At 43.3% G+C, this 17688-nt stretch overlaps 4 protein-coding genes across 5 annotated transcripts; 2 read left to right on the top strand and 2 right to left on the bottom strand.

Moving 5' to 3' along the window:
• The first annotated feature begins 1445 nt into the window (after positions 1–1445).
• Positions 1446–5160, top strand: LOC127780761 (30S ribosomal protein S9, mitochondrial). 2 transcript variants are annotated; one of them, XM_052307717.1, is made up of 6 exons: positions 1446–2115; positions 2723–3163; positions 3835–3915; positions 4127–4221; positions 4576–4618; positions 4710–5160. In XM_052307717.1, exons 1-4 carry the CDS (start codon positions 1491–1493, stop codon positions 4216–4218), a joined length of 1239 nt encoding a protein of 412 aa, XP_052163677.1. In that variant the 5' UTR covers positions 1446–1490; the 3' UTR covers positions 4219–4221; positions 4576–4618; positions 4710–5160. The 2 variants fall into 2 exon arrangements, with proteins under 2 accessions (XP_052163677.1, XP_052163676.1); XM_052307716.1 differs by lacking the exon at positions 4576–4618 and having other exon boundaries at positions 1447–2115.
• A 1136-nt stretch (positions 5161–6296) lies between these two features.
• On the top strand, positions 6297–9965 carry LOC127780763 (uncharacterized). Its single transcript, XM_052307718.1, has 8 exons — positions 6297–6720; positions 7258–7291; positions 7426–7653; positions 8053–8142; positions 8450–8515; positions 8592–8686; positions 9406–9453; positions 9530–9965. The coding sequence occupies exons 1-8, from the start codon at positions 6437–6439 to the stop codon at positions 9642–9644; spliced, it is 960 nt and encodes a 319-aa protein (XP_052163678.1). The 5' UTR covers positions 6297–6436; the 3' UTR covers positions 9645–9965.
• A 201-nt stretch (positions 9966–10166) lies between these two features.
• LOC127780764 (uncharacterized) lies at positions 10167–11571 on the bottom strand. Its single transcript, XM_052307719.1, has 2 exons — positions 10714–11571; positions 10167–10592 (listed from the first exon to the last, which is right to left on the bottom strand). Exons 1-2 carry the CDS (start codon positions 11360–11362, stop codon positions 10447–10449), a joined length of 795 nt encoding a protein of 264 aa, XP_052163679.1. The 5' UTR covers positions 11363–11571; the 3' UTR covers positions 10167–10446.
• A 943-nt stretch (positions 11572–12514) lies between these two features.
• Positions 12515–17164, bottom strand: LOC127780760 (thioredoxin reductase NTRC). Its single transcript, XM_052307715.1, has 10 exons — positions 16924–17164; positions 16567–16780; positions 16370–16475; positions 15703–15968; positions 14880–15159; positions 14528–14635; positions 13988–14074; positions 13798–13902; positions 13224–13354; positions 12515–12858 (listed from the first exon to the last, which is right to left on the bottom strand). Exons 1-10 carry the CDS (start codon positions 17108–17110, stop codon positions 12798–12800), a joined length of 1545 nt encoding a protein of 514 aa, XP_052163675.1. The 5' UTR covers positions 17111–17164; the 3' UTR covers positions 12515–12797.
• Between the last annotated feature and the right edge of the window lie 524 nt (positions 17165–17688).

Below are 17688 nucleotides of genomic sequence, written 5' to 3'. Positions count from 1 at the left end.
AAGGTGTTCTCACTGTAGTTTGGTCATCTACAATATGATCGCAAATGAGTGGCAGTTCATATGCTGCAATCATTCTTCACATCATCGCGTTGAACTACGCCTAAAATGTTCTACTAGTATACTGTACTTACTACAACACCTCTTCTCGTGTATGGAATTTTTTTTTTTGGGGTAAAAAGGATCGCTTTCTAGGCTTTTAGCCTTTTGCAAATGAGCAGGGGAGGCAGTACATTCACATGCCGATGGTCTGGATGCCTCAATCTTGTCGCTTTTCGGCCTATTCAGGTAGCAGCGACGCGAGCCTTTGCAGAAAAATCCGTAAGGAAACAAAAGCTTTCAGACATTTTTCTCGATGTCAGTGTGAGTGTGACACGAAGATCTTGCCGCAGCATGAGGTAAAAGCCAATCAAACCTGGGTTAACTGTAAACTTCCTCTCTTCATCAGTAAAGCCAGTATTCGTGCTACTTTCGTGCAGGTGTAAATCCGTGTGACAACTCACATACGCGATGTTTAGTTCCAAAATATTTCTTCAAACTTTCAACTTTTTCATCACATCAAAACTTTCTTACATACATAAACTTTTAACTTTTCTATCACATCGTTCTAATTTCAACCAAACTTTAAATTTTAACGTGAACTAAGCACAGCCATAGTAGTCGCATCCCCTGCGGTTCCGATGCTTTTTTTCACCAGATTTTGCTCGAATTTGCCGTTTAAATTTCAATTTCTTGAAAACCATTTGAGCTTTTGACTAAAAATATGTTTTCAAATTTCACAAACACGTTAGAACATCTTACTTTGTGTACAGTACAAATTCATGCGCTCACCTACACGTGTGCATAGCGTTTCTTTTTTACCCGTTTCCGTCCTAACATGAACCCTGCTCACATCTTAATTACACCACTTCCATTGCAAAATGCACGTTAAGACCATGTTTTAAAGACAATAATACACACAAGTATACTGACATCAAAGCTGCCGAGTTTGGTTTGCTGAATCTTCAATTTATGATATCTGTAGTACACTCGTAGTACGGGTAAGAGCTTTAGTGACGGCGAAATGGTTAGTTAAAGTCATCAATGCAAGCCATTAATCGGGTAGAACAGGACGGACTTGACCTTAGATTTGCAATATATACTTACTGTCTTACTCACTGCATTTTCTACGGTGAGATCAGTAATTAACTAAGCCAGTGTATCGCGTGGATTTGGATCGCACGGCCATATACCAGTACGCAGATCTTCGTACTCGAGAAGTCGAGATTAGTACAAAATCCAAAGCTGATTGTACAAAATACGTGTTCGAAGCTAGGATACGGAATTTTACGAAATACGCCTCTCCAGCTGAAACCAAGCAACAGGGTAATACGCTTTCCCGTTCGCAACACGTAAAATTAGCGGAGGAAGCGGAAAGAGGAAACCGAGACGAGTTAAGCCGCTAAAACCCTAGCATTCCACGGAGTGGTCGCCTCCCTCCTCCGGTCGCCACCATGCTGCTCCGCCGCCTCCTCCACTCCTCCCGCCGCCTCGGCCACCGCCTCCAAACCCTAACTCCGGCGAGCACCGCCGCCGCCTCGTCCTCTCCCGTCTCCGCTACCCTTCCATTTCGTCGTCCCCTCCCCGCCTCCCGCCTCCTCTGGCCGCGGCTCCTGTCCACGTCCGGCCGCGACGACGACCCCAACAAGCCATGGGCGTTCACGCCGGAATACGGCGATCCGGATCCCTTCGCCGCCGGTGAGGGCGTCGAAGCTCCCGCTGGCGAGGATCCACTAGGATCGAGCGCCGCCGGCGAGGACCCGTGGGCGAAGGATTTCCGCGCGGAGGACAGCGAGAAGGGGGACGTGTTCGAGGAGATCTTCAAGGAAGAGGCTGCCACCGCCGCCGTCGCTTCTGGAGAGAAGGCTCCGGGGGCAGGCGCCGACGAGCTGTGGACGCTGAGTGGGGAGGATGAGAAGGATCCTTTCGCGGAGGCCGTGCTCGGGGGTGGGCTTGAGGGGATCGGAGGTGAGGGCGCTGCGATTGATGAGGCCGATGCGGGGGTAGACGAGGAGGAGGAAGAGCGAAAACGGCAAGAGAGAAGGGCGAGGGAGCAAGAACTAATGGAGACACTCAAAGGTAAATCTATCTTTATGCAGTAACATAATTTGTCATAATATGGTTGCTGTTATGTGTGTATAATAATTAGTATTATGCAACTGATTGAATTGGCGGTAGTTTGGAGCTATAGGATCATACCCGCAGACATAATAAATCTCTGAAATGGTATTCCAAGTGTTAGATGTTGTTTACTTACAATGCTGTATCAGGACGAGCTTGCCAGGTTTGTATACTTGATCAGTAGCTAATTATTTTGAGGTATCACAAATATCCGGTAGGTGTTTTAGGAGCAATTTGCTTCAATGCAGAAGTTGGAATGTGCCTGTTGGTCTCCACTCACCACCAGCATTTGTTTCATGTGATGCCACTCATTCATGTCATTTACCATCAATTGCAATAAGGTATCATTGAATCGGGTAGATAATTTCACTCATGATCATTGTGATTTTTGTTCTGCGTGCTTCTGCAACCTCATGACTGATTTAATTATTTATTATGCCCTAGTTGATTCTAATAATATACAAAGTTTTTCTTTCTGCTATTAAGTAGGATCTTATGCAGGAATAATCCATAGTGCATACATATGTTTGTAGCATGTCGTAAAGTAGTTTTTTTGTGGTTGCAGGTCCAAATCGTGCATTTGGTGATCTCATTGAGGCCTCTGGGATTACAGAGGATATGATTGCTAGTTTGATCCTCTTAAAGGATGTTAGGGGTGTTCCTGGATTACCTCCCCTAAGAGAAATAGAAGATGAAACTATTGAAAAAATGAATGCAACATCAAGCAGAGCTGATGTAGAACGCCAAAAGCAAGAGGAAATTGCTAAAGCACGTGTAAGACAAGTCGATGAGAAAGGAAGGGCTTATGGAACAGGGAAAAGGAAATGCAGCATTGCCCGTGTTTGGATTCAGCCTGGTGATGGGAAGTTCATTGTCAATGACAAACAATTTGATTCTTACTTCCCAATTCTGGATCATCGGGCTGATCTTCTTCGCCCATTTACCGTGACCAAAACTTTGGGGCGTTGGGATGTTACTTGTACTGTGAAAGGTGGTGGTGTCTCAGGTTAGTATTTATTTCTTTTGACATGATAAATAATTTTCTGGAGATAGACATGATAAATTGCTTTTGGGGCATGTTTGGATTGATACCCTACCAAAATTTTGGTAGTACCAAATGGGCAAGTTTTGGTACTACCAAAGTTTTGGTAGGGTAGAGTTGAAAATGTTTATTTGGATTGAAGCCAAAATTTGCCCATAAGAGACAAGTTCATAGGCAAAGCCAAATTTATGGCATAGGTAAAGTTTTAGTAGAGGTGTTTGGTTTGCTACCCTACCAAAATTTTGGTAGGGCAAATTTTGGTAGGGTAGCAATCCAAATTGGCCCTTGGTTCTATATGAAAGTGTTTTGCATTAACTATGCACATATAAATTCTTGGGTTCTGTATTGTAAATTATGAGATATGGAATATATGTCATATTTCATGTTCACATGAGGCATTCATTCACGCATAATTTTGCACGCTTTATCTTTCAATGCTCCACGGATTCCAGCTTTAGTATCATACCTCAATGCCAGTGCCTGGATTCATTGAGTCTTTAGTTAATATGTTTTATTCAGTGTAATTTTCTAACTCATACACATTTGCTATTAGACGCTGCACGTTTCTACTAGTTGATTTTTAGATAGGCTACAAAAACATTCTCCCTGATTGAATTTCTTTTTTGCAAGTGCAGGACAAGTTGGAGCTATCCGGCTAGGGATCAGCAGGGCCTTGCAGAATTGGGAACCAGGACTACGCCCAAATCTCAAAGCAGGTAAAGGAGATGACTCTTACTCCTCTAGATGATGATTGGCAGTTCACATTTGAACATTGAGATTGTTTGAGCATTATTTTCCCTATGAGCAACCATCCAAAATGACTTCTATTTCAGCGAATGTTGTTTGTCTTGTTGCCTTGCTATTCTTTCTCATTTCTATATTATCTTCCAACACTTCTAATTATGTCTTCATACTTAAACCAAACAGCTGGATATTTGACAAGAGACTCACGGGTTGTTGAAAGGAAAAAGCCTGGAAAGGCAAAAGCAAGAAAGAGCTTCCAATGGGTCAAACGGTAACAGGTAAGTTCTGCTTTTTCTTGGGCCTCTTTTTTCTTAATGAAAATATCTATTCCTGGCGTTCGATTCTTGACTCGGCTTAGTTTTTGTCTGGCATTTACAAAATCAAGTAAAATCTGCCCCTCTATTCTCAAAACCTGGTAAAACCTGTTCCTCCAACCTACCCTGTTTTAGGTGGTTTGGACCCGCAGACAATGTGTCTGCTTGTGTCCTAGTGAGTCATGGTTGGTCATCTAAGATTAACTATTGGTATAGTTGTCACCGTTCGTCATGTAGGCCTACTGTTTGTTGTATGTTCAACTTGTAGCCTCACTCTTAACATGAGAGTTAATGGATGTTTTTCATTCGGTTTTGTAGTTGAGGGATGGAAATTAAACTGAGCCGATATTAAGGAATAGGGGTATATTTTTCTATTTTATGGGAAGATGTATCCTTTTATCATCTTCTCTTTATGTTTCACAGTAAGTATAAAATTACTTTTTTTTTGGCAGGTACCTGCTCTTGTTTTTTTTCTGGTCATGGCGTTCTGTATTTGCAGTTGGACTGATATTTTCGGAAGGTCCTTTTGAGCTCTATACTCATATATTCCAGCCTTTACCGATAATGGGCATAATGAGACAAGCATTCTGGTTTTCTTTAATGTTGACAATTGACACAGCAAACTGATCCCAGGGAAAAAAAATCATTTGACCTAATTAAGATGCAGAAGATACATTGCTATGAGCTATCATTAAAATGGGCTGGGCTACCGATGGAATTCGTTGTCTAGCTCCCAGAAGTTATTTCTGTTTTGCTGGGATGGCATGGCTGTATGCCTGTATATCAGCTGCTGCCACATTTTTCCTCCATGTATGTCTGTGCATGCTCTCTGACTATGGTAAATGAGAAGTTATGCGTCCAACTCTGTAAGCAGTAATAAGACCAAATGGAATATTTTCCAAACGTGAGATGTCATCGTGCTTCTCTCTGAGCAATCCACCACCTTGTTCATGAAAGCTATGGGCAAGACTGTAAGTTATCAATATTACAAACCCTCGAGCTTCTCGATAGTCGATGCCTTGATGTTATCGTATTTGTCATCGATCTACTGGATTAGCATTGCATGGTTGGTAATGGTGATCTCCAAATTGGAGCAGAACCCATAAGTCATTTGTTTAGACTTGAGAGTACTCTAAACCTGCATCAAAGTTAGATTTGAATTCTCCCAATAGAAATTGGCGCCTAATTTGCTCTTCAAACCAACAGCAGGAAATTGCTAAAAAAAAAGCTGGTTGAGATTGGCATGATAAGTTTTAGAGACGAGACATGGCCGATGGAATGAAAAAACGGAGAAAGAAAAACAGGACAAAGGAATTGAAAAATGGAGGACAAAACACAAAAATGATAAAATGGACAAAGCACAGAAATGATCGTTTAATTGGCCTGAAGAAAAAAAAATAGGAATCAAATGAAAGAGATTAACACAAAGAAAATTTTAGAAAGAGATTGGAGCTCTTGCGAAATTTCCTCTAAAATCTAGATGCAATAGAAATTTCGTATGATTTGAAAAGCTCCAATATTTTATATCAAATGGACAAAAACATTCAATAAGATTTGAATTTTATGGAATTTCTACGTAAATCAAATCAAACCACCAACTCGAACGCCCCACCCGACCAATCCCGATCCATCGGCGTAGCGCGCGAAGCAACTGAAGCAGAGCAGGGGAGCAGCGAGTGAGAGCAAGGATAATAATGGGCTATAAATAAGCTATACGCTTACGTGAAAGAGATAGATAAACAAAAGTGAAGAGTGTTGGCTCTTATGCAAGAGCTAACTACACACAAGCTTTAAGAAATATGCATTAAATTTACAGTGAAAGAAAGAGAGAAGAAAATAAAGATAACCTTATAGCCAACCTATTATATAGGTTAGCTTTAAATTGACTAATAGTACGACCACGACTCGGCACCGTTAATGCGCTCCCACCGCACCCGGACCCGAAAAGCGAGCCAATCCGTGGCCGAATACTAACCTTTCCCTCCAATCTCCGTCTCCGCGTCTACTTCCGCAACTTCACCGCCTCGCTGGCCGAGTCGCGGTCGGACTCGCGGTGTCGCACACCGTCAACAACCCAACCCCAACTACCCCAAAATTCCCCCGCGCCGCACCTCCATTGCCGCTACGCGACGCGAGGCTCAAGCAAAGGTCAACCGCGCGTCGCCGGGGGCGCGGGGGGATGTCGGCGGCGGAGGACGGCGCGGCGGCGTACTGGCTGCGGTGGCAGGTGCTCGTCTGCGGCGCCCTCATCGTGCTGCCGACGGCCGCCGCGGCGGCGCTGCTCCCGCGGCTGCGCAGGGCGGCCGCGCCCCTCCGCGGGACCGACCTGTGGGTCCCCTGCTGGGCGCGCCTCCACCCCGGCTGGCTCCTCGGCTACCGCGCCTTCGCCCTCGCCGCCGCCGTTGCCCTCCTCGTCCGCCTCCTCCTCGCCCATGGCGTCGACGTCTTCTTCTTCTACACCCAGTACGGTCTCCTCCTCCTCCTCCACTATCTGAGCAAGCTTGATTGCCTCGAATAATTTAAGACAAACATCGTACACATCGTCCATACAAGCATATGTTCGTAAAGCATACGCGAGCGTCTAGCTGTTCTATATAATGTGGTGTAGAAATTACTCTAGCGTTTACCAGCGAGAATTGTTCGGAGTGATTTGACATATCTGGATAGTAGCATTCGAAGTGATCCACACATTGATCCATTGACTTTTGGCTGTTTACACTTTACAGTATCTCTGTACTGCCATGTAGATTTGGAGCTTTCTGCTTTTGGTTTGGCCACTGAGCTAATTGCCCCGTGTCAGACAGATGGATCTGGCAAATGTTTTAAATATTCTGGTTGTTGTTGATTTAGAAGGCATGCAGTTGATCAGCCCCCTTGTAGTTGTTTGCAGTCTTGACTCTTGATTTTATTATTTCCTCCCTTTTCCTTAGATGAACCTAACTGCTCTTTTGACTTTAATTAATTACCCTTAATTAATTCTCTCCTGAATTATCTTTGCAGGTGGACCTTTTTATTAGTCACCATATATTTTGCGGTATGTTCTTTGTTCCCAAGTTGTTTGTCCACCTTTTATCTTTTTGAATCTGCATATGTGCTATTTTATCGTTTCTTTCTTTTCTAGCTTGCCTATCATTTGATGCCTTCACTAATTGAGTGTGTTATTCTTAGTTTGCAACTGCTATATCAGCTCACGGATGTTGGGTTTACTCAAACAAAAACTTGAAGAAAGCTGATGAATCCCATGAATTTCTTAGTGACGATGTGGAAAATCGTGAGTTTTCCACTTCTTCTGGTGAGATGAAAAGGGATGAGGAGAAGATAACAAACTATCATGAACAAATAGCAAATGAGAAAAGAGCTGGATTATGGGGACGTTGCATGCAAATCATTTACCAGGTTTGAACTCACCTGTCATTCTAGAATTGTAATTATGGACATGCTATGTGCTTTATTAACTATACTCAATACTGTCAAATCTAAATCCAAATGATACTGCTTTAAGGAATATAGATACAATACTAACACTTAAGTTTTCTTACTACGTCATATTGATATTCAGTGCATGTGCTAAGCTAGAGCAAGTTCATCAGCTGATTGCTTGGGGCTATGCAACTCAAACTACTACCATAGCTACATTTTATGTTCTCCATGTTATTTAGCACTCAACACAAACTAGCATCAATTTCTTTGGCCTAGTAAAAAAACAATCTTCTCACCTGCACCACGGATACTGAGCTCATGCCTGCTATCAAATTGTGTGATTCTATCGCCAACTAATTGTAATCTATTTTACAGACTAGTGCAGGTGCAACAATGCTGACTGATATCACATTTTGGGGACTTCTTGTGCCATTCTTTTACCGTGATAAGTTTGGACTTTCCTTGGTATGTAAAAATTTCAGGATGTGTATAGCCTCAGCTGTTCATCCCCCCAACCAAATGCCTATCGTTGGCAAATCAATTCTATTCTATAAAAGAAATAACTCCTACCTTGGCTTTTCTCCCCTATTATATTCTAGTGGCATATAAACAATTACTTGTTATACTGAGCTGTAAGAATCATAGTGTAAATCCAAATCTAGTATGTGCTAAACATTTAAGATGATAGTAGTAGTAAGCATAGGCAATCTAACAGTAATAAACGGCACAGGTCTTATTTTTGGCTGATCTTGTTCTTTAAAATTTCATGCAGGTCACTGATGGCATGCATTCTATTAATGCTGTTCTTTTACTGATAGACACATTTCTCAACAATATGGTAAGACAAAATCACTCTGTTCTTTCTTTTACCTTGGTGTGATTATTTTACACCTGGTTGCTTTCACTCTTTTCAGCCCTTCCCCTGGTACCGCCTGGCTTTCTTTGTATTTTGGAGCTGCTCATATGTAACCTTCCAATGGGTCCTTCATGCTTGTGGAGCTATATCCTGGTAGGTTCTCCCCTGCCGTTTACATTTAAGCAATGTAATGGAATGTCTTGGTCCCCTTCATTGTGCCATTTTATTTAGTGTACACTAAGAAAAATACAAAAGTTAGAGTGTCATTTGTGTATTCAAATTCTATTGGTTCTTTACTTTAAGAAAAGGGGAACTCACACTATAATATTCTTTTACAAAAAATACAACGAAAAGTGGAGAGGTTTTTATAGAATGCTGCAATGAGTTGTACATGGGCATGCCCATATAACAGTTTATCCAAGAGATATGGAGTATGGACATGTGTATTTCTGAACATGTGACCATGTGACAATTAACCCAAGAGATCTAGACTGCACCGACCTTGCCTACTTCTCAGCGAAATTTATTGCATCTCTTGGGGCATTTTGTACATATATGAACCACTTTCTGATCAAGTTTAGGGGTAATTTTTATTAAAGAGATGAAAGCTGTTGTGCTCTAATTGGTAAAGTTGAATCATAACAAAAAGAACCCTTATATTTCTATTCTAGCATACTGATATGTGCATATTGAATGCGAGATTGAAACAACGACTCATGTGTTGTTTCAATCTCGTGTTGTTTTTTTGGGGAATACGTTACTTGCGTATCTTTGTATTAAGATTTAGGGCGGCTGTGTGTTGTTGCACGCCACAAGAAAATGTTTTTTGAGTTTACCTCTAAACGTTGTAATCATGTTTCCATATTCTTCAGGTGGCCATACCCATTTCTTGACCTTTCATCGTCAGGGGCTCCTCTATGGTATGCTATTCTCATCTGTTCATCCGTACCATCCATGAACTTTGCTGTCCTGACAACACCATTAATTTTTCTGCAGGTACCTCGCCATGGCCATTGTTCATATCCCTTGCTTCTTTCTGTATTGGTCGATTGTCAAGGCAAAGCAAACTTACTTCCCCAGATTGTTTCCACATGCTTATGTGAGAAATTAGATCCTAACTCATACGTGCAAATTGTATGAATAAATACATGCCATTTATATATACCCTTACTAGTACGAAATGTCTTCATGTATAGTCTGATAGATTAGCGATCCCTGGAAATTGGGCTGAGTTATGAAGCCCATCGGAACCATGCTTCGATCAAATGAAATACGAAGAGCTTTAACATAGCCTTTGTTCTGTAACCAACATGCGTTCTTCGCATAGCAGCAAGCGTATTTATACATCGCTGAAAGCCTTCTTAGTTACGAACTTACGATGATTCAGGATGTCATATGTAGGACTGAAACTGAAATGATGTAAATTTCTGAAGCCCATCGGGACAATGACTCTAATTCTCTAAAGTTAGTTAGATCTTCCGGAATGCTGGATGCCTGGATGTCTTTCCTTGGCAGATACTAGTACAACATTCCTATGCCTATATGCTCTCTATAGGTTAAATCCTTAACATACCACCATCTTTGCTGTTGCATACTTGCATCCATTTTGGTTCAGAAATAGAACTTGCATCCATTTTCGTTCAGAAATAGTAACTTGCATCCATTGATTCTGAATTTTGATATCAAGGGAGGCTACATTTTGATATAATAAATCATGTGCTAAGCTATATTCACAGTGAAGATCCCAAGATTCTCATCAACTAATACCCATTAGAACAGGATACAAATAATCACCTCACCGCCTCGCCGGGTTCGAATCAAAACTTGAGCTATACACAACTACTACGACGACCTCAAAATCCCCAATTCCAATTAGTTGGATTCATCCTGCGCCATTGTGATCACAAATGCTCTCACATTCTCTGCTTGTCGCTGCCGGTCGGCCTCCCCGACGACGAGGCGACCCTCTTGACGAAATCGGCGAAGGCGTCGGCGTAATTCGGCCCGGTTTGCAGCCGCACCAGGTTCGTACGGTACGGTATCAGTATCGTCTTGAGCCCTGCATAAGCATCCATCGATCCATCTCACATTCGCATACGCAATGCGCGCATTCTTCGCATGATTTGGCAAAGAAAAAGGGGAAAAAAACAAGAAGGGGGTGGATTGGATTGGTGGCTGACCGAAGATGCACATGGAGCGGTAGATGGCGGCGGCGGCGATGCCGTCGCGGGCGGGGGTCTGGCGGCTGCTCTGGAGGCAGCGGAGGAAGGCGAGGTCGGCGCGGAGGAGCTGGGCCTGGTCGTGGGTGTCGTAGGCCATGTCGTGGCAGTAGCAGCAGAAGTCGAGGTGGTCGGCGGGGCGGCGGTCCCAGAGCACGGACCCGGCCTCCTTCCCGCTCGACCAGTTGGGGCCGCAGTAGTGCCCGTACCGCGGGAACATCCGCGACAGCCACGCCCGCGCGCCGCCGTGCCACGGCAGCTGCGCCACGTACGGCCGGAACAGCGGCACCGCGCACCCCACCAGCTGCCGCTCCGCCTCCGCCTCCCTCTCCGCCGCCCTCCGCATCGCCGCCGCCGCCGCGGTGGGAGGGGGGCTGCTCGGCTGCTTCGCCCGCTGCCCGCGGCGGGGGATTAGGGAGGAGAGGAACGAGATGAGCCGGTCGACCCCGGGCGTCGGCCGCGTCGGCGGCGGGGGCGGGGGCGAGTCGGCAGATGTGGTCGGCTGGACGGTGGTGGTGGTGGTGGTGGTGCGGAGGAGGAACGCGGCCGGGTTGAGCCGCAGCGGCGACGCCCTGGAAGGGGGCGGCGACGGGGAGGCCGCGGCCTCCATTGCGGCGGCAGATTCCTTCGCCCCCGTTTTCTCCGGGTTCGCGTCGCGTCGCGCGGCGGCGGTGGCCGTGGCGTGGCGTGGCGTGCCGCGGTGGCGTGTGGCTGTGCGGATTTGTTACGTTTTTTTTTTAGTTTCTTTTTTTTGGGTAGTTTGTTGGGGGGTGGGGGCCACGGCGAGGGGGGGTTATTTGAGGCGGGGATTGGGCGGGCGGGTGGTTCGCCGGTTTTGGGTGGGGATAAAACGGAGGAGGAGGAGGCCCCGGCGCGGCGGAAGGGTGACGCGTGGTGGCGTGACTCGTCTCGTCTCGTCTTTGGCTTGGCGCCTCGCCGAGGTGAGCTGTGAATTGTGAATTTGTGATTGCTTTTGCCGTGCGCCGCTCGTTTTTGGTTGCCAGTTTGGAGCGGCGGCGGCGGAGTCGGCCGGCCGGTCGGCGCGGAAGGATGAGATGAGACTGGAAAAACGTGGTGTTCTCCTGAGTGTTCGGCCGGCCCTGCGGACTTATTTTGTGGAATCTATAGCTTATCTTCAAATTATAGTTTTTTTTTCTTGAGCTTCTAGCTCATTTTTAGATTCTGTAGCTTCTGATTCTGAGAATATAGTGAACAGTGACGGTTTAAGAGTTATAAATCAGCTATAAACACATATAAGACGATAAAAGAGAAGAAAAAAGAGCAACGAACTATAGATTTATAGCCAGCTGCAACACAGGCATTAAGACAAAATGTATGTATGACAGATAAAACCATGTATTAATAGTGTATAATATGTTTACAAGTAACTATAGTATAAATTAGCTATTAAGTTGACTGCATGTGATTTAGGGGTAGTAGTTGGCTATATTATTAAACTTGCTCTAAGAAGAGTTAGATTTTGAAAGAAACTGCAATGCCACAGAAGCTTTCCCAAACAACCATCCTCTGCTACGCAAAGAAAAGGCTCGTTTGAAACATAATAATTTCATTGGATTTTCACATGAACCTATCCATTTTCTATAAATTTAATGTAAAATTTCCCTGTTCCAAAAACAATGCCTTGATAGTTTATGTTAGGGACATTCGGAGCCCATCTGGCCAACAACACAACCTGCCTGTTTCTGGGTATCTTTCCAGCAAGCTCACTATAAGCATATGAATATTATGTTAAGCATATAGATCACACTGTCCAAAATCTTGAAGACGTATATATTGCCAGGGAGGAGCTTGCACGGTGTCAAGACAACGACCAATACGTTGTTGTACAGCAAAAGAATATATTCTGTTACATTGATTGAATTCAATAGGAGCGACCGGCTAATTTCCTCTTGAACCGCACTACACCCGGCCCATCTGAAAATTTTTGACCAAAAATTGGCCACCATGGTGGCAGCTAGAAATAGTCAGTATGGGCAAAAGAAGACTATTACACTTTAAAATTTGAATCGTATGTTGGGTTCAGCTCATTTGTTTGACTCGATAAACTCCCTATATTCCTTCTTCATTTTAACACCAGAGACAGTCCTGCATAGTCCAAGGTTAAAAACGATCAGAAGGGATACCATTGCATTATATTAACTACTACCTCCGTCCCATATTACTTGTCTTTTTGAGTTTTTGTTTGTCAATGTTTGATCATTCGTCTTATTCAAAAAAAAATTAGAATTATTATTTATTTTGTTTGTCAATTGCTTTATTATCAAAAGTACTTTACATATGACTTATCTTTTTTTATATTTGTACTAATTTTTCAAATAAAACGAATGGTCAAACTTTGCAAATAAAAAGTCAAAAACGTCACCTATTATGGGACGGAGGGAGTAGGCAGCAATGAAGTGACTGATGTTTATATAGACTAGTAGCAGATAAACAAATTCAAGATAGCCAACCTGAGCATTTCTTTATTTTTAAAAAATTGAACACATGGTGTTCCCATGATGCCTGCAGCTTCTGCTATTTCAGGATCCTCCTCGATGTCAATTTCAACAAAATGAACGTGTTCGTTGTACTCATCTATAACCTGAAAAAGATATCAATATTAGCAAGTGCCAAGTAGCAACTAGCAACGTTAACAACAAAACTAACACAGGCACGACTAACAGAACGGAACTTCTGTAGAATGGTGCGGCAATCAAATGTTAGTCAAGCAACTATAAATATCAGTTCTACAAGGTTTATCAAGAAGCACTGAAAACCTGTGTTGTCCAGAGCACAAGAACATCACAAAGTTAGCACCTTAAAATGGATTTTCTTTAATGATTCGATATTGTAGATCAGAGAAATGAACTAGATTGGTCATATTGGTAGATCAGAGAAATGAACGTTAACATGGCCTGTCATTATGAATGCATAATGATCGATGGACTGGAGGGCCAATCAGAAAGCTTTATATCAAGGTATTTTATTTGTCTAGAGTGATGACTTGTGATGACTAGAGCTCAATTTCAAATTTCAAGAACAAACCTTGCTTAGAATTGGCTTTAAGGTTCTGCAGGGACCACATGTCGGAGAAGTATATAGAACACAGACAAGCCTTGGACTTTCATGATATACTTTGCGGAGTGCATACTGCAAAGGAAGCAAGCTCAAATCAGTTTTCACATAAATGTTTGCACCAATATGAAGCCACAGTACAAGCAAATGTGTTAGGTACCTGTCCCCTATGCTTTGTGTGAGAAATGTCAAAGCCCATCTCGACATCTCTATCTGTAATCTCCTTCTCTTTTTCTTCACGAACAGGCTGTAATTTAATAAAAAGAATGAAGTGTATCTTGTAAGCCTGACTGGTTGCTAGAGATGGTCAACTAAAAATGTTAAATGTGCATTGATCGATACATATACGATGAGAAATAGATTTAGTTTCATCCTTTCACATTTCTAGAATAAATATATTCTCGATTACACATAACAATACCAATACATGCTGACAACGTCCAACCTCAAATTTTATACATGAAATAAAAGAACAACATGATCTGCGCAGAATTGCTGTATATGGCAACTAGAAACCCTAAAATTAGAGGAAAAAGATCAACAGCAGAAATTGCTGCAGTGTCTGGTGTACCAGTAATCATAGGCACAAAACTTGATAGTGGAACAGCTAGCCTCCATGGAACAACAATTATTGAGCTAGATAATGTTGGCAGAAGCATCAGTCACCATAAAGAAATATATGCTGCAGACAAGATAGTACCTGGTGAAATTCAACAAGAAGGTCGTTGGCAACTAAGTATCTTTCCACTGACAAAGCGGCTACGCATCCGGATCCAGCTGCAGTAACGGCTTGCCTCCATTCATGATCCTGCAGATAAACATTGAAAAGGCATTAAAACTAGAATACTCATATTTAGTATTCCAATCCAGCTAGTGTTCAATAAAAGTAAGTCATGATGTGCTGGTGTGCTACAAGACTACAAGACATGACATGCTAATGATTATGGAACATATGAACTGTGGCAGGATTATATTCAAATTTCAAGAATGAAACACATTACAGCCATGTAGAAGTTATAAACATGAAGTGAAGATCTGAAGGATGGAGTTACCTGCACATCGCCAGCAGCAAATACACCATCAACTGATGTTTTTGCAGTGCCTTCTTCAACCAAAATATAACCAGCATCGTCAAGATCAATTTGACCTTGTAACAACTGACTGTTTGGAGTGTGTCCTATGCCATAGAATAGACCTTTCACCTCAAGAACTGATTCCTCTCCCGTGTCAGTTCTCTTCAGTTGAATACCAGACATCTGGCCTTTGGGATTGCTGACAACATCCACAGCTTCTGTATTGAAATGTACTGTTATGTTGGGATTGCTGAGTACTCTGAAACATTCGCCATAATCAACCTGTTAACCAAACATCCAGGGAATTGAAAATTTTACCTCATTAATATTTCATGCAACTGAAGACAAGCTAACATCCTTCAAAGAACATAACAAATTAATATACAGATAAGTTCCAAAGTGTTTGTCCTCAGGTTTCTCCTAAATATAAACCAATTTTACAATTTCCACTGTCTAACTTGGTGAGATGCTAAAAGTGAGTCAAGCTGCAAGGTTGCTTAGTCCATGTCAGGAGCTAATTGTAAACACCATTTGAAAGCTGTAGCCCAGCATATAACTATGCCCTTGTAAGCCAGATCTAAAAGGTAAATGTGTTATAAAAATAAATAAAAAATTACTACAGCTGAAAAAAGAAAAGCAATCCTCCTGTGTTATCAGTCATTTAAGCTATTAACAAATGTGAATGCACAAACAAAACAAGTGAGATCCTAACAATTCATGGGCAAGATATTTACATGAACAGAGTAGTCACTTGAAGGTAAATATATACATTTACTAGGGATAGGACTTGAAAGTTCCTTACCGGTCCTGCATAGCTTTGGATGCTCGTAGCTGATCCTTTCGAACAAGTAAATGAACATGACGTGCATATTTGGTCAAATATATAGCTTCCTCTGTAGCTGTATCACCACCTCCAACAACTGCAAGAACTTGACCCTTAAATAGTGGGGATGCTCCATCACATATTGCACATGCACTGATACCTCTACTCCAAAATTCATCTTCATGAGGTAATCGAAGGCGCTTAGCAGCAGCACCAGTAGCAATGATTACACTATGGCATTTCACCTGTATAGGACACTCACTGGGATGAGCGCAGCAAAAACATTTGTCCAAAGTAGTTCTGTGCACTATTAATTATAACAGACGACTGCTATATCAAACTGATCATTATACTTATAGAAAGAGAAGTTACAGCACAACTAAAGAACTAAAGCACATGACTAGGCAAATAGTGTAAGAGCTAATTAAGTAAACCATATAAAAATTGTATACTGATATGCTTTCCCGACACAACTTGACCAGCTCTCCTTTGTTTTATTCTTAATTAAATGGATGATAGTTTTGTCAAGAACATTGCGAAAATCACTATTGTCAAGAACATTGTATTATCGTAAACCAACAATGACACCTTGTGAAAAGTGGCAAGTTCATAACTCGAAAAGGAAGAAGAGCACAATGATGCTAACCTCACGATCACTGCTACGAATAACAAACGGTCTGCTCTTCACATTCACAAACTCAACATCCTCCTGGTGAAGCTCAGCACCCCACCGCTCCGCTTGCTTCCGCATTCTGATTTAATCCATGGCCCGATATGAGCAAGTGAACACAACATTAACAACAGATAAACTCAAAAACAGGCGAAGAAATGAGCAATGTTTACTTGTCCATGAGATCAGGCCCAGTGACGCCATCCGGAAACCCAGGGAAATTCTCCACCTCGGTGGTGGTCATCAGCTGCCCACCAGGAACGCCACCAACCTGGTAGCCTTCGAACACGACGGGCTTGAGGTTCGCCCGAGCGGCGTAAATCGCAGCAGTGTACCCCGCAGGGCCAGAGCCTATGATCACCAAGTTCTCCACTCCCTTACCAAGATCTGCACGAACAGCAAATCATCGTCTTCAGCTCCATGGACAGCATCAGATCAAATGCAAGAGAGCTCGCACGGCGTGGACTGAACACTCGGAACAGCCCAATCTAAAAAAAATCTGAAGCAATAGAGAGCGAGGGCGCGAGCACCTGATGGAGGCGGGGACGCGGGGGCCTCCTCGTCGACGGCGGGGGCAGCCGACGCGCGCAACGCCTTGGCCGCCGCCACCGACGAAGGGAGCGGGCGGCAGGAGTGGTGGAAGAAGGCCCTGCGGCGGCGGGAGGACGGCGGCGCGGCCGAGAGGGCGGCGGCCACGGCGAGGCGCGTGACCGCCATCGCGAGGGAGGGAGGGAGGAGTGGAGAAGCGGAGGGTGTGGAGTAGAGGAGACAGGAGAGGATGGGTGGGTGGATAGGGGGTGGGTAGCGTGCGTGCGTGCGTGCGAGCGGGGTGCGGTGTCGCGGCTGGGCGAGAGGTGGTTGGTTCTCCCGTTTCCAACCCTTTGGTTGTGCCCCCACCTCACCGTTGTCCCTTCCGGCGTTGAGCTTTCATCGACCTGTCTCATTCTTTGGTCAAGAATTTCTCATAAATTCTTACTCGCTCCTGTCTAAGAAAACAAATCTAGAACTAAATATGATATATTCTAGTACAATGAATCTGGACAGAGGTATGTATAGATTCGTAATACTAGGATGTGTCAGATCCAGTACTAGATTTGTTTTTTTATGGGATATATAGAGTATATTGGAGGAATCCTAAATGTATGGACTAATAACTTGTTCTACCTAATGACCTGTCATAACTTGTCGAATCTCCAAATATGTGATAGAGTTTAACACATAACTGCAAATTTCTTTTTTTGTGTGTGTTTGGAATAATAAACCATAAACATTATATGTGTAGGAAATTCTATATT

The sequence above is a fragment of the Oryza glaberrima genome, chromosome 7, assembly GCF_000147395.1.
Source record: "Oryza glaberrima chromosome 7, OglaRS2, whole genome shotgun sequence".
Lineage (NCBI taxonomy): Eukaryota > Viridiplantae > Streptophyta > Magnoliopsida > Poales > Poaceae > Oryza > Oryza glaberrima.
This window is presented reverse-complemented; position numbering and strand designations above follow the sequence as displayed.